Genomic DNA, 15,739 nt, shown 5'->3' on the forward strand with positions numbered 1-15,739 from the left:
GAAACACGTGGTGAAAGTCTGTGACAAATCTACAGCAGAATGAAGAGGTTGCAAACTAGAAAATCCAAAGCATGCCTCGACTTCCATGCACGTTATTCACTGCCTGCAGATGGGATTTTTAAAGTCCTATCTATTGTACTGTAAATGGCTGCGTTTGAAATATGCATATTTAGGTCATTGGGTTAGCTGGTATCAGTGATCTGCAGATGGCGGAGTAGAAATATAAAGAAATATAAAAAAATAAAAAAATCTATTTAATTAAATAAACGCAAAATATAAAAAGAAAACCAAGACCCGTTTCCACTTAAAATAAACATGCACAACAATACCATTTTAAAAATGCCCTGCATGCCGTCAATATATTTTGCAATGGAATTGTATGTTTATGCAAAAAAAAGGTGTAGCGATGGCACATATTAAAGGGAACCTGTCACCTGGATTTTGTGTACAGAGCTGAGGACATGGGTTGCTAGATGGCCGCTAGCACATCCGCAATATCCAGTCCCCATAGCTCTGTGTGCTTTTATTGTGCTAAAAAAACGAAAGTATGACTCTTCTCTGGTCACATAAGTAAGATATGACTCTTATGTTAATTTGCATATGTATCAAATCGTTTTTTTTTACACAATAAAAGCACACAGAGCTATGGGGACTGGGTATTGCGGATGTGCTAGTGGCCATCTAGCAACCCATGTCCTCAGCTCTATACCCAAAATCCCGGTGACAAGTTCCCTTTAAAGGCAAAGTCTGCCGGGGCAACCACATTTTTGTAAATAATCAAAAAAATATTCAGGCTGGGTTCACCTCATGTTTTTGCCATCATTCTATTGTTTACATGGGTGCCTCAGACCGTGGCATCTGTTCACCATAGAGTACCACTGTAAAAAATAAAATAAATATATGTGTTTTTTTACCGGATTCTGAAGGATACAAAAGCATGGTGTGCTGCGTTTTTGTATCTTTTTTTACACAACGTATTCGGATAGCAAAACCGTGATGTGAACCCACCCTAAGCAACTTTGCAAACAAAAAAAAACAAAAACTTTTATGCCTACAGCTCTCCTGGAGACCTATGTGTCTCCATGGTAACAGACAACAAATCAAAACCTGTGATCCTACAGTCACACTCCTTTCTATCTGCTGCTTACTTTTTGCCAACATACATTTGGTAGGTTAGCAAAAAGTAGAGGGCAACTGGAAAGGAGGAGTAAGGTTTCTGGATCAAACTACGCAGAGTTTGTTTGTAGTCTGTTACCATGGAGATGCATAGCTCCGCACTGGACCTGTAGACATAGAACTAGAGTACTTTATTATTTGGCATCATTATACATCGGAAATTAGAAGGTTTAATATTTGGGGCTTAAATTTTATTAGTTATGCCAACGATTAGAATGTAACATCATATCCCTGGCCTATTAGATATTAGTACAGCGCATTTCTATGGCACATGCTAGGTAGTCTCATGCAGTCCATTTACCTTCCGGATCTCTGCGAGCTACCCCTGGGCTGGGAGGAGCACCCGCACCTTGTTAAAGAGAGAAAAGACACTAAAGATTGTAGAGACCGTAACAACAGGAGCTTCACACAGACAGACAGGTCACAGGTAAAGACAGCGTCAAGTACAGAGACACAATAACCACCGTGATGTATGCTGTGCACTAGCGTGTGTGCGTCTTTAAAGGCTATGTACACCTTTGGAGGCAATTAATTTTTTTGAATGATTGCATGTTACTCATTTTTGGCTTTTTTCAATTGGCCTTTAGTAAAAATATTGAGCTGTTCTGTCACAAAGGGTTAACCACTCCCACTCCTCAGCCAACAGAGATTGAAAAAAATGAAGTTAAAAATCAACTTCTAGGTCCCGCTAAGCCACTCCCTGATCAGGTTAGGCCACGCCCTCCCTCCCACTCCTCAGCCGACAGGGATTGAAAAAATGTAGTTAAAAATCAACTTCTGTCAGCTGCAGGGGAGGGAGGGAGGGTGACTTTCTCCCTGCAGCTCACACTCAGACAGCACAGTGCTGCTGTCTGAGAGTGAGCTGTTCAAGAGGACATCCTTGTGTCCGTCCAAGCCCTGCGCCGGATGGAGGACAGGGAGTCTGAAAGCCGGACTGTCCGGCCTAAAACTTGACCTCTGACCACCCTAGGAGCAGGCTGCTGTGGAGGTCACAGTTAAGGGGGCGGTGCTCTGTGGAGGTCACTATCAAGTGCTGTAAAGGTCAAAGTTAAGGGGTGGGCTGCTATGGAGGTCCAATTTTAAGGGATGGGGCACTGGGGGGCACTGTTTTGGGGGCGGGGTGCTGTAGATGTCACTGTTATAGTGGATAGTGTTGATATCTTTTAACGACACACACAAACATTAAATTAAATAGATTAAATATACCCGAGAGAAGCCGGGTCCTTCAGCTAATTGTATTAGCTCAAAATGAGGAGAACAATGCAGTATTTTAAAAAAAAATGCCCTCAAAGGTGTACATAGTCTTTAAGGGCAGTGTTTTTTTTTTAGCTGCGTTGCGTGCATGTAAATATAAATTCCCAGCTGGGTGACCACAGATTTAGCCACCATTAGAAGGTCACTAAACGTTTCCTCATTGGCCAATCAATGCAATTGTGCAGCAATGAGGGAGCGTATTCACCAGAGCTGACAATCAGGAGTTCGGGAAAGCCACCGTGGGCGCAAAACATCGGAGTTATCAGATTTGCAGCGAGTGTTCTCTACGGCAAAATTTGGATGCCTGCAAGTCTTTGAAAAATCATGGGCCCTGTGACTGTGACTATCTAAAGGTTGGGGCAAATGTGATGAAATCAATGGCACCTCAATGTCATGTCCGCCTGGTGTACTGTACTAACTGTGATTATTATGAAGGGAGTGGACGATACACAGTAACGACACTACATGAATGACGCAGGAAAGGGAGTGAAATGTAAACCGGACAGGAGCCCACATTTACATTCAGCACAGGAGACAAGCTACCATTACCTCCAATCTCTTTCCTAGCTGGCGCGGGGCTTCTAGCACCTTAACATGGAGAGCAGCAGAAAGCAGAACAGAGAGTGAACCATCAGTGAGATGCGTAGCTGGCAGCTGCCGTCAGTGCATGGGTCAGATACAGTGTGTCATACAGCACGTGTCCCGTCTGTATACTGCAGAGCCATAGATCACATCTGCTGATCGTTCCTTCGTAACAGACGCGGGACTACTCAGGACAGACATTGGTGGACATCACTAGCATGTACTCCCAATATCCTATCATTATGCTAAAGTGCCCCTGGCGCTAGAAATACACCACAAAAAAAAGTCTCCGCTTAGCAGTTGCTGCCTGGTCCGCCAATGTGTATCCTGGAAGATTCTGTGTGTGACCCTCTAAGAAATAATTTCAATTTCTTAGCATTTCTAGAAATCTTATTCTTGTTGATCTCGAGGTTTAAACCCCCGTACAGACCTCATGCTGAGGGTTTGCAACACTTCTGTCCAGTCTAGACAATCCTCTGTGCGCTAAACGTATTAGGGCTGTTTGACATGCAAATGATTGGCGTGGGAAAAACGGTCCATGTGTCTGCCGGGCCGACCGTGCTCCCCTGACTCAAACTGACTGTAATAGTGTTTTACGGTGCAGTCAGTTAATATCCAATGGTGGATCTCTTGTACTGAACTCCCACCATCAGGATACAGTCAGTTCATATCCGATAGCAAATCTCAGGTACTGAACTCACAGCATCGTGTCATTTCAGTACAAGAGATCCGCCATCGGATATAAACTGAATGCATCATAAAACAATATCATATAGTCAGTTTGGGTCAAGGGAGCGTGGTAGGGTCGGGAGATCCGGCTGAAACACATCCCATCTTTCCTGGACCGATCGTGTTCATGTGAAACAGCCCTTGGAGCAGAAGTCTCCTATAGTTTGCTGCAATGCATGAGTGCGCAAAAGAGGTCTCAGTCTGAAGTCCAAATCGTGTAGCTCACGGACGGTTGCCTGGACTGTGTATACAAGTGTAGCAATCGCTGCATGTAAATGAGAACATTTCCATTCACCGACAGCAATCAGCTCTCAAACATGACGTACAAACCTTATTTACCTGACACCTTAAGATAAATGATGTGCTCCCAGCCGAGGCCGGTATCCTTCGCCTCTACAGGGCTGTGGTCTCCGACCTGCGGCTCTCCAGCTGTTGAAGAACTACAATTCCCAGTATGCTATAACAGCCCGTCATTGCCGGGACATGATGGGTGTTGCGGTTTATCAACTGCTGGTGAGCCACAGGTTGATTAACATTACTATACAGAAGTAAATGGGCGCCTACTGACTTGCGACATTGTCTGCCAGTGTAAACGGGCCCTTATACCATCAGCCATTTAATTCTGGGTAACGTTATCTGCCTCGGAGAAGGCACAACCTTTGGCCTCGCTACTTTCCTTCATTTGCAATTCGAAATGTGATGAAATCTTCACGTTGTGTGTACCGTGGATATCATGCACGTGTTACCACGGCTGTCTACAAGGATAATGGATTCTGAACAAACATTGGGGGAGATTTAGCAAAAGATCCTTTAGTAATTGAAAGGTGAAATCCGATTGCTTCCTATGGGCACTAAGCCAGTTTTCCTTTAAACCACTTTTGATAAATCTCCCCCATAATGTTGCATATCATGGCACTTAAAGGGTTGTCTCACTTCAGTAAGTGGCATTTATCATGTAGAGAAAGTTAATACGAGGCACTTCCTAATGTATTGTTATTATCCATATTGCTTCCTTTGCTGGCTGGATTAATTTTTCCATCACATTATACACTGATGATCGTTTCCATGGTTACAGACCACCCTGCAGTCAGTCAGTGGTGGTCGTGCTTGTACAATATAGGAAAAAAGCTCTCGTCTATGTGCGCTCCCGGCCACCAGAAAGGTTGACGCTTTTTCCTATAATGTGCAAGCACGACCACCACTGATGGATTGCAGGGTGGTCTGTAACCATGGAAAAGAGCAGTGTATAATGTGATGGAAAAATGAATCCAGCCAGCAAAGGAGGCAATATGGAGAATCACAATACATTAGGAAGTGCTTTGTATTAACTTTCTCTACATGATAAATGACACTTGCTGAAATGAGACAACCTCTTTAACTCTTACCTGATGGAGGAGGCGGACGCTGCGGGGGAGCTGGACGCACCGGTGGGGCCCCGGGTCTTGGAGGAGGCGCTCGTTTGGGTTCCAGAGTCAGAGATGGAGCTTCCTTTAGTACTACTGGCTGGAAGTCCACCGGAGAACCTATCAATAAGATGGAAGAGCTAGCTGCTGTAGTCCAGTACATTACAGGTATACAGTGAGAGCAGAGCATGCTGGGATATGTAGTTATAGACTAGCAGGCGGCTCACAAGTCACTAGTCTTCATTTCTGTAACCACACGCTGTCCTATATCCTCATTTATACAATTTACTGTAGGTGCGGATTCAGTGATGCCGTGAACGCAGAATTCTATACCTTCACATGGTCTGGAGAAAATCCGCCTGGAATAACGTCTGCCCTGCGGATCTTACAGCCCACAGTATGTTCATTACTGCAGCGAAAACCCACATATTAGCGCCATTGGGGCTAATCTCCACGCGGATCCAAGACAGATAGAGTGCTAGCCTTGTATTTCTGCTGTGGATTGTATAAAAGAAGAAAAAAATCCACAGTGGATTTCTCCAAAGTCGAACCTGACCCATGTGAATACTGCGTTCTCAGTAATAAATATTGCATCATGGAAACCATGGGCAACAGACAGTTTTCATTAAATTGGGCCTCATTTCTCAAACTGTTATCTGATTTTCCACGCTCTGTATGACTATTTTCATCAATAAAAAGAAAAATTTATGTTTAATAAAAAATAAATTAAAAAAAACTGTCATTGTCCATGGTAACCAATCACAGCTCATGATTGCATTTTACTCCTTTTGGGCCACAGATCCATTTTTTTTATTGGTCTTTATTAAAAATGTTCAGCTGTTCCCGAGGTACAAGAGTTAAAATAATCAGTCACTGTTTGTTCTTTGCTCTGATGTCCTGACCTCATAAACACGCAGAGCTCAATGGTTATCAAACTGATAAGAACGTGGCTTAACCAACTGTTTATGACATCAGGAGATCAGAGATGAGAGCTACACATGAGCCGTCAGATGATGGGATTCGAAGAAAACACCAAGCGACATCCTGCAAACAGACAGATTTTTTTTTTAACCCTTGTATCTCAGAAACAGCTGAACATTTTTAATAAAGACCAATTGAAAAAAAGAAAAAAATCTTTAGCACAAAATGAGTAAAATGCAAATCATAAAAAAACATAGCTGTACATGGCCTTTAAGCTGCTCTGTTAGGCTACTTTCACACTGGTGTTTTGGTTTCCGTTTGTGAGATCCGTTCAGGGCTCTCGCACGCGCTCCAAAACGGATCAGTTTTGCCCTAATGCATTCTGAATGGAAAAGGATCCGCTCAGTTCGCCTCCGTTCCGTCTACATTCCGCTTCGGAGACGGACACCAAAACGCTGCCTGCAGTGCTTTGGTGTCCGTCTGACGAAACTGAGCCAAACGCGTTTTTTATGACAATAGAAAACTGATCTGTCCTCCATTGACTTTCAATGGAGTTTATGACTGATCCGTCTTGGCTATGTTAAAGATAATACAACCGGATTCGTTCTGAACGGATGCAGACGGTTGTATTATCTTAACGGATCCGTCTGTGTAGATCCATGACGGATCCGCACCAAACGCGAGTGTGAAAGTAGCCTAAAATGAAAGCTGTGCTGTGATTTCTTGCTAGAGACAGTTTTTCTGTCGTCCCCGGCTGATTTAGTGAGATACCACCTGCCCTGATGTATTAATGGCATCCCTCCATAGAAGGAGAAAGTCACCTATCAGCCATTGTCTGCTGAACTCTATGTATGCCAATCTATCGACTGAAAAGGTACAGAAACAGCTCAAAGCCACCATTTTTTCTAGCCATGGTTAGAAAAGGAACGCAGCCAAAATCCCCGATGTATAATATGTAGCACAGTCAGTCCGGTCACTGCCTGATGCCATCTACCTTGAGATGAGCCGACGGGGGGTCCTGGCGTCTTTGCAGGTGCCCGGCTTGGACGTACAGGCAGAGCAGGAGGGGGTCCCTCTGGCATGGTGGGCGATGGGCACGGACTTGAACGCGGAGAAGAGCTAGGGGATGAGCCCATGGTGGAGCACGACGACGGCTGTAAATGCTGAGGGAGGATTTCCTCTACTTCTGCACTGTAGTCATCCACGTCACCTGCAGGATGGACATTGGGGGGGTCACATGACTGGAAGCACCTCATCATGTCTACAATGGGTTAACTGAACGGTAATACATATAAAAATGAACACGACGACTTAGTCATTGGAGGATTGTTCTGTGCCGTTACTGCATTCATTACAAGTAGTATTGAGTGTTTTCAAGTTCAGCGCACAGGTTCGGGCTCAGGCTATCTAGGAATTCTATTATGGGTTCTGCTACCACGGACAGAGCATGTGCTATTCTTGTCCGCAATACGAAAATGCACACGGGTCCGGATCCGCAAAACACTACGGCTGTCTGAGTGAGCCCTTAATGACATAAGGAGAGATGTACAGCCAGGCCAACCATTATAAATGGTCCTGGTTGGGGATAGACTCCCGTTAAAGGGGTTGTCCCACAAAAAAAAAAAAAATCTACTTTTTTTTTCAAACCAGTATCTGGATCTAAATACTTTTGTAATTACAAAATTATAAGCCAATGAGCTATTCCCCGAAATCTATCTGTATAGCGCCACCTGCTGTTTGCCCTTTTTCTAAATTCTCTCTACTGCTTACTCAGATGGAAACGCATGCTCAGTTCCATCCTTTAACTGCCATCTGCTGCAGCAGAAAGGACACCTCCCCCCCTCAAAAAGGAAGGACAACCTCCCCCCTCAAAAAGGAAGGACAACCTCCCCCCTCAAAAAGGAAGGACAACCTCCCCCCCTCAAAAAGGAAGGACAACCTCCCCCCCTCAAAAAGGAAGGACAACCACCTCCCCCCCTCAAAAAGGAAGGACACCTCCCCCCCTCAAAAAGGACGGACAACCCCCTCAAAAAGGACGGACAACCCCCTCAAAAAGGACGGACAACCCCCTCAAAAAGGACGGACAACCCCCTCCCCCCTCCAAAAAGGACGGACAACCCCCACCCCCCTCCAAAAAGGACGGACAACCCCCACCCCCCTCCAAAAAGGACGGACAACCCCCCCCCCCCCCCAAAAAGGACGGACAACCCCCTCCCCCCTCCAAAAAGGACGGACAACCCCCCCCCCCCCCAAAAAGGACGGACAACCCCCTCCCCCCCCCCAAAAGGACGGACAACCCCCCCCCCCCAAAAAAGGAAGGACACCTCCCCCCCCTCAGAAAGGACGGACACCCCCCCCCCCCCCCTCAGAAAGGAAGGACAACCCCCTGAACTGCTAGCTATATATCTTGCAGAGTAATTGGAGCAGTGAATGTGGAGATCTCTGGATCCATGTGAGGTACAGGGCTGGTTCTAGCTTTGTTAGAAAGATTGTCATCTACTATAGGATGTCTGATTTTAGTTTTTTTTTTACATTACTCATAGGATAACCCCTGTAAGTTCAAATCTTGGGACAACCCCTTTAGCAGGGATTGTCCCATTAGGGCGACACTTCCCAGATGCCCCACTCTCAGGACCATGCTCTATTCCAGAGGAGGACAGAGAACGCTCATGAATTACATCGACGCTAACTTTTGGAAATTTGTGATTTTGGACCAAGCACCTTCCATGTCGAAGTCAGCAGCAACGTCTGCATCTTCTTCCAGCAGCGTAGAGCTGGTAGAACAAGGCAAGGCGACGGTGATCCTCTCCAAACTCATCTCCTCCTCCACCTGAGCTATCCAGTCTGGGTTCTTCAGCTGAATATTCATCGTTTTCCCTGATATCTGCAAGGAGCAATAGATTACAACCCGAGCTACAAGAAGAAGCATTCGTTTGGTCCACAGCTTATTACAACTGCTATAGGCCCGGTATTAATGTTGCACACTGAGACGGTGCATTTGTTATTCATGGCACACGGCTCTGCCTGGGGCTTTGAAAAGTAATCGGAAACATGGGAGACGTTATCACTTTTTGAAATATCATTCAATCATCCTGCTGAATTTCTGCAAATAAAGTGAATATAAAATCTCCTCGGTAAGGATGCCTTTGCCAACTTAGTGCCATATGGCAAAACCGTACCTACAGTGAGGAACAGAAGTATTTGAACACCCTGCGATTATGCAAGTTCTCCCACTTAGAAATCATGGAGGGTCTGAAAGTCACATTGTAGGTGCATTCCCACTCTAGGAGGCAGAATAAAAAATAAAAATAAATTCAGGAAATCACATTGTATGATTTTTAGGGAATGTATTTGTCTTACACTGCTGAACATATGTATTTGAACACCTGAGAAACAGCAAGAATTCTAGCTCTCAAAGACCTGTTACTGTGCCTTTAAAAAGTCCACCTCTACTCAACTCATTAATCTAACTTAGTAGCACCTGTTTGTGCTCTTTAAAGACACCTGTCCACCCCACAGTCAGACGCCAACTACTACCATGGGCAAGACCAAAGAGCTGTCAAAAGACACCAGAGATAAAATTGTGTACCTCCACAAGGCTGGAAAGGGCTACAGGGCAATTGCCAAGCAGCTTAGTGAAAATAGATGAACTGTTGGAGCAATTGTTAGAAAATGGAAGAGGCTAAAGAAGACTGTCAGTCTACCTCGGACTCGGGCTTCATGCAAGATCTCACCTCGTGGGGTATCACTGATAAGAAAGGTGAGGAATCAGCCCAAAACTACAAGGGAGGAGCTGGTCAATGACATGAAGAGAGCTGGGACCACAGTTTCAGGGGTCACTGTCGGTAGAACACTACGTCGTCATGGTTTCAAATCATGCATTGCACGGAAGGTTCCCCTGCTCAAGTCATCACATGTCCAGGCCCGTCTGAAGTTTGCCAATGACCATCTGGATGATCCAGAGGAGGAATGGCAGAAAGTCATGTGGTCAGATGAGACCAAAGTGGAACTTTTTGGTCTAAACTTCACTCGTCGTGTTTGGAGAAAAAAGAAGGACAAGTTGCATCCCAAGAACACCATCCCTACTGTGAAGCATGGGGGTGGTAACATCATGCTTCGGGGGTGCTTTTCTGCGAAGGGGACAGGACGACTGCTCTGTATTGAGGAAAGGATAAATTAGCGCTATTTATTGAGAGATTTTGAGCAAGAACCTCCTTCCCTCAGTCTGAGCATTGAAGATGGGTCGTGGCTGGGTCTTCCAACATGACAACGACCCGAAGCACACAGCCAGGATAACCAAGGAGTGGCTAGGTAAGAAGCATATCAAGGTTCTGGAGTGGCCTAGCCAGTCTCAGACCTAAATCCAATAGAACATCTTTGGAGGGAGCTGGAACTCCATGTTGCTCAGCGACAGCCCCGAAACCTGACAGATCTAGAGGAGATCTGTGTGGAGGAGTGGGCCAAAATCGCTGCAGTGTGTGCAAACCTGGTCAAGAACTACAGGAAACGTTTGACCTCTGTAATTGCAAACAAAGGCTTCTGTACCAAATATTAACACTGATTTTCTCAGGTGTTCAAATACTTAAAGGGGTTCTGCACTTTCATTTAACTGATGATCTATCCTCTGGATAGATCATCAGCACCTGACCGGCGGGGGTCCGACACCCGGGACCCCCGCCGATGAGCTGTTTGAGAAGGCAGCGACGCTCCAGTAGCGCCGCGGCTTTCTCACTGTTTACCGCCAGGCCGCAGACGTCACGACTAGTATCAACTAGCATGGGCGGGGCTAAGCTCTGTTCACTTGCATGGAGCTTAGCCCCGCCTACGCTAGTTGATACTAGTCGTGACGTCAGTGGCGGTAAACAGTGAGAAGGCCGCTGCGCTGCTGGAGTGCCGCTGCCTTCTCAAACAGCTGATTGGCGGGGGTCCCGGGTGTCGGACCCCTGCCGGTCAGGTGCTGATGATCTATCCAGAGGATAGATCATCAGTTAAATGAAAGTGCAGAACCCCTTTAAGTTCAGCAGTGCAAGACAAATAAATTCTTTAAAAATCATACAATGTGATTTCCTTATTTTTTTATTCTGTCTCTCGGAGTGGGAATGCACCTACAATGTGACTTTCAGACCCCTCCATGATTTCTAGGTGGGAGAACTTGCAAAATCACAGGGTGTTCAAATACTTCTGTTCCTCACTGTATCTTACCCAAGTACTGCCATCGTTTTGCAATGGGGATATTCGCTTTCAAATGGTTTCACGTTTAGAATTTACTATAAGGGATTTCCAAAATCTCCAAATCGCTGCTTGCTGTCAGCGAATGGGAACATTCCTCTTGGCAAGCGGTGGCTGAACACTTGTCCTGATGTGAGCCGTTTCAGTGGGTCAGCTATGACCGTTTTCTTTCTAGCGAGCAGGTGGCACGTGGCAAATTCAAAGCATCTTTGCCGACCTTTACACACCAGGCACCAGCACAGATCATAAAACAAAGTGGCTTTTACAGAACTTTCATTTACCTCCACGCCGTTAAGGTGTAGAGCAGCAAGAGCAGAACTTCCTTCAAGGAACGTAACCCACATTTTATCCTCTACAAACCTGCAAAAATGAATAAGCAGTTATTTCAGCACAAACATCCTGGACAAACAAAGAAGATGAAAGGGATTATTCAGGAATTTCATACCAATGACCTATTCTCAGGAAAGGTCATCAATATGAGATCAGCAGGGGTCCAACTCCTGGGACCCCCACGATCAGCTGCTGGAGCGCTACGCGAGTGCTTTAGCCTTTACCTAGCCAATGTGTCGTTGCCGTACATTGGTCACGTGGCCTATGCGCAGCTCAGTCCCATTCAAGTGAACGGGGCTGAGCTGCAATACCAAGCACAGCCACTATACGATGTACGGCGCTGTGCTTGGTAAGCTGTGACTGCAGCGGCCTCTTCAAACAGCTGATCAGCGCAGATGCCAGGTATCAGACCTCCTCCAATCTGATATCGATGGCCAATCCAGAGGAGAGGTCATCAGTATCAAATTCCTGGATCACAACCAATTTTAGTGAAATTGATAGACCTGTGTATGGGAGAGGTCCAGCAGCTGTCCCTGCAGGTGGAGAGAAGGATAGATTATGTGGATTTTAATGAGCAGGTCCCTTTGTTTCTCCAGAAGATAATCCCCATTTTTTCCCGGGATTCCTATGGTTAACAGATGTGCTTATGGAGTCACTTACCTCATGTACATCCTCCCCCACACTCTCCTGACCCGTTTTCACCATGTAAACCAATCCCTCCATCCTGTATGTAGCACTTCCCGTTCCTGTATCCAACCAAACCCATGATGCACCTCTCATTTCTCCAGCACCGCCCAGCTGGTTTATAGCTCCACCCACTCCACTGGTTACATAAACCCTCCCCTATTACTACCCCGCCTATGGACATAACATCACAGGAAATAAAGAAGATCTGTATGGACCTGATCATGTGACCACAGCCTCGAACAGAGAAGAGAAGCAAAGAAGAAATGCATTACAAAACGTACAGCAACCTTCATAAAGGATTATTTTATAGGACGTTGATGCAAACTGGAAAACCCCCTAAGGTCGGTGTCACACGTCCAGGTTGAACATATTACATGTCTGTATTACTTGGATGTGTCATGGTCATACTGAGGGTTTAACAAACCCAAACTCCCTGCAGAGCGATCTACAGCCTCCACTAAACTCAATAATAAATCCATCTATAGTAAACCAGTGACAGTAGCTCCCCCTAGTGGTGGCTGCAAGCTCTAACAATGGAGTCTCTCTATCAAAAACAAGACAGCGACGTAAATGGTTGCAAATGCCGCCATAAAATATCATTTGGCTCCTACATTTTTTTTTAGAACTAGAGGTCAAAGGTGCCCCATGATTTATTTTCACCCAGGGCCCTGCCTCTAAAGATACATTATAAAAAGGAGAAGTACAAAACCTTGGACCCAATAGAAAAAGACAAATTATGCGCATGAGCGACAGATGAGCAAATGCATCTTTTACAGGGGCATGAAAACGGTTATTTGTCGGCAGCACATCGCCCAGTGTAAAAGAAAATATGCTGCGGACAATATGGAAACTAAATAGGGATGAACAATAGTATTAAATGATGACTAATCCCCTCCCCAGTTGTATGACGGATGAGTGAAGAGAACCAGTCCCCCTGAAAACGCTGTGCAATCTGCAGGTTATAGAGCAGGAGGAGCTGAGCAGACAATAGTTTTATGGGGAAAGTTCCAGTATAATGTGTGATTTATTCATCTTTCTATACTTCGGAGTCGTGTGGCAGTCCTAGCAGCGTAGCCGGTAACTGCATTGTTGCTCCCATTAACCAGTTGTGTCCACTACAAACTGGACGGAGTTGTGTAGATCCAGGGGAGCTACCCTGAAACAGCTGATCATGGGGGGTGCAGGGTGTAAGACCCCAGAGGAACCTGAGGGTAGGCCATCAATACAAAAATCCTAAACAACCCCCTTAAAAGGGGCTGTGTCACAAAACATATTTTACATTTTTTTCAAGCCAGCATCTGGATCTGAATACTTTTGCAATTGCATGTAATGAAAAATTTAGTATAGCCAGTGAGCTATTCAATAACTATCTGTATCTGTAGATCGCCACCTGCTGTTTGTTCTCTTTCTTATTTTTTTTTTTGTCCCTCTCACTGAGCTGGTTGCACGTGCTCAGTTTAACTCTTCACCAGTCATATGTTTTGTTAGAGGCTGTGGTAGTTATAGGCCTCTTGCACACGACTTTATGCCCTCATAGACATGCGGTCCGTGAGCGGGCCATATGTCCCGGAGCGGCATTGATCGTGTGCACGGGAGCGCACAGCATCATAGATTACAATGATGCTGTGCACTTCGGGCCGCCTGCGGTGCTATTGTCGCGCACTGATATGATCATATGAGTGCGGGACAATAGCACCGCAGGCGGCCCGAAGTGCACAGCATCATTGTAATCTATGATGCTGTGCGCTCCCGTGCGCGCGATCAATGCCGCTCCGGGACATATGGCCCGCTCACGGACCGCATGTCTATGAGGGCATAAGGTCGTGTGCAAGAGCCCTTAGGGAGAGAAATAGCTGCAGCAGAAAGGACACACTCCCTGAGCTGCAGCAGAAAGGACACACTCCCTGAGCTGCAGCAGAAAGGACACACTCCCTGAGCTGCAGCAGAAAGGACACACTCCCTGAGCTGCAGCAGAAAGGACACACTCCCTGAGCTGCCAGGCTGAAGATAATCTAGTAGAGCAATTAGAGCAATGAATGTGGAGATCTCTGGATCCATGTGAGGTACAAGGCTGGTTCTAGCTTTGTTAGAAAGAGGTTGTCATGGACTATGTTTCATTTATTAAATCAATCATGGCATAATACCTTTAAGGGAGAAATTTGGGGGGGTCATTTATTAAGACTGACGTTTTAGACGCCGGTCTTAATAAGCCCCTGCGCTGGATCCGTCAAGTTATGTAGAGCACTGACATCTACATAACTTCGCCGTATCGAACGCCGGTCTACATGTAAGCCAGCTTCCTTGCCGTCATAGATTTAGACCATTTTCTTTGCCTAAAACAGGCGTAGAAAGTGATGAATGAGACTGACCTCCTTGCCCTTCCACACCACGTCCACTTTTGTAGACCTGGCATGATCGGGAAAAAAGGTGCAGATTGCGGCGCAAATAACCTCTGCATGACAATCTGCGACAGAAATCCACCTAATGTAGGCGTATTTCTGATTGTAAATGACCCCCTTTGAGTTTGTGATGCAGTCTCTGTGGCTCAGCGTGCACACGTTAAGTGGAAATTCCACCACAAACTGAAACTCCACACTTAGCACAAATATTCTTTGATCTTCTGCTGCAGAAAGTTTTGGCTGATAGGAATCTGCCGCTGAGATCAGTGCTGGTTTCTAGAACTCAGAAGTAGGTGTTCAGGGTCGTGGGTTTTTCCTTTTACGTTCGGTTATTTGAATGATCCGTACACTGTGAAGAACGCTCACCTTATAAGTATGACCTCCCCGTAGCCTGCAAACTGCTGCAGCAGCTCATCGATCAGGTTATCGTCAAAATAGCTTTCCTGCGGGGGCGAGCTTTGTATGGAGACCATGACTGTGCCATCTGGCGGCCCCTGGGTTGCAATAACCTCCTTGTAGATCTTCTGCCGCTCTTCTGCCTCCGTTTCAAATATGTCCACATCGATCAGTGCAACAACCGGCCTTCAGGACAAGGATACAAACGGCGTCAGCCATAATACACAGGGGTAAAGGAAAGAACTAAATCTACTCCGGTCATTACCTGTGATCCGAGGTTTTCAGCTCCGCTCTGCTGTAGTGCAGCAAGGAACCTGGATTCCAGGTGTAAGCAATGTTTCTCCCTTCTTGTAAACTGGAATTCAGGAGATCCAAGTCTTCAGCTGAAGTGATGGAGAAGTAAACATGAAAAACACTGCAAATATGGACACCAACCAATGTCACCTCTTCTAAAGTGATGACATACACTTAGGATATGAACGTTGCAGGGGCAGTCTCAGGGGCAGGGGCAGCCTCAGAAACCCCCATCTCATCCAACCGACTCCCTAAAAAGACTGCACTGAAATGTCCAGTGACCCTTTTTGGTTCTTCTGTATGGATAAGAGGGCCAGCAGGGGAGGAGGATGGAAGTAT

The 15,739-nt window shown here is 45.8% G+C and overlaps 1 protein-coding gene across 3 annotated transcripts in view; it reads right to left on the minus strand.

Moving 5' to 3' along the window:
- The window catches only part of SYNJ1 (synaptojanin 1), a 102,281-nt gene that overhangs the window by 18,414 nt on the left and 68,128 nt on the right, over positions 1-15,739 (minus strand). Inside the window, exons 19-26 of one of the 3 annotated variants that reach the window (XM_040423197.1) lie at positions 15,372-15,489; positions 15,077-15,292; positions 11,576-11,654; positions 8,787-8,949; positions 7,060-7,275; positions 5,127-5,264; positions 2,980-3,018; positions 1,478-1,525 (exon numbers count right to left, since the gene is read on the minus strand). In XM_040423197.1, coding sequence (XP_040279131.1) covers positions 1,478-1,525; positions 2,980-3,018; positions 5,127-5,264; positions 7,060-7,275; positions 8,787-8,949; positions 11,576-11,654; positions 15,077-15,292; positions 15,372-15,489 — 1,017 coding nt within the window. The remainder of the gene's footprint in view (positions 1-1,477; positions 1,526-2,979; positions 3,019-5,126; positions 5,265-7,059; positions 7,276-8,786; positions 8,950-11,575; positions 11,655-15,076; positions 15,293-15,371; positions 15,490-15,739) is intronic. The other 2 variants (XM_040423198.1, XM_040423199.1) reach the window with 2 other exon arrangements.

Source organism: Bufo bufo, chromosome 3 (genome assembly GCF_905171765.1).
Source record: "Bufo bufo chromosome 3, aBufBuf1.1, whole genome shotgun sequence".
Classification (NCBI taxonomy): Eukaryota; Metazoa; Chordata; class Amphibia; order Anura; family Bufonidae; genus Bufo; species Bufo bufo.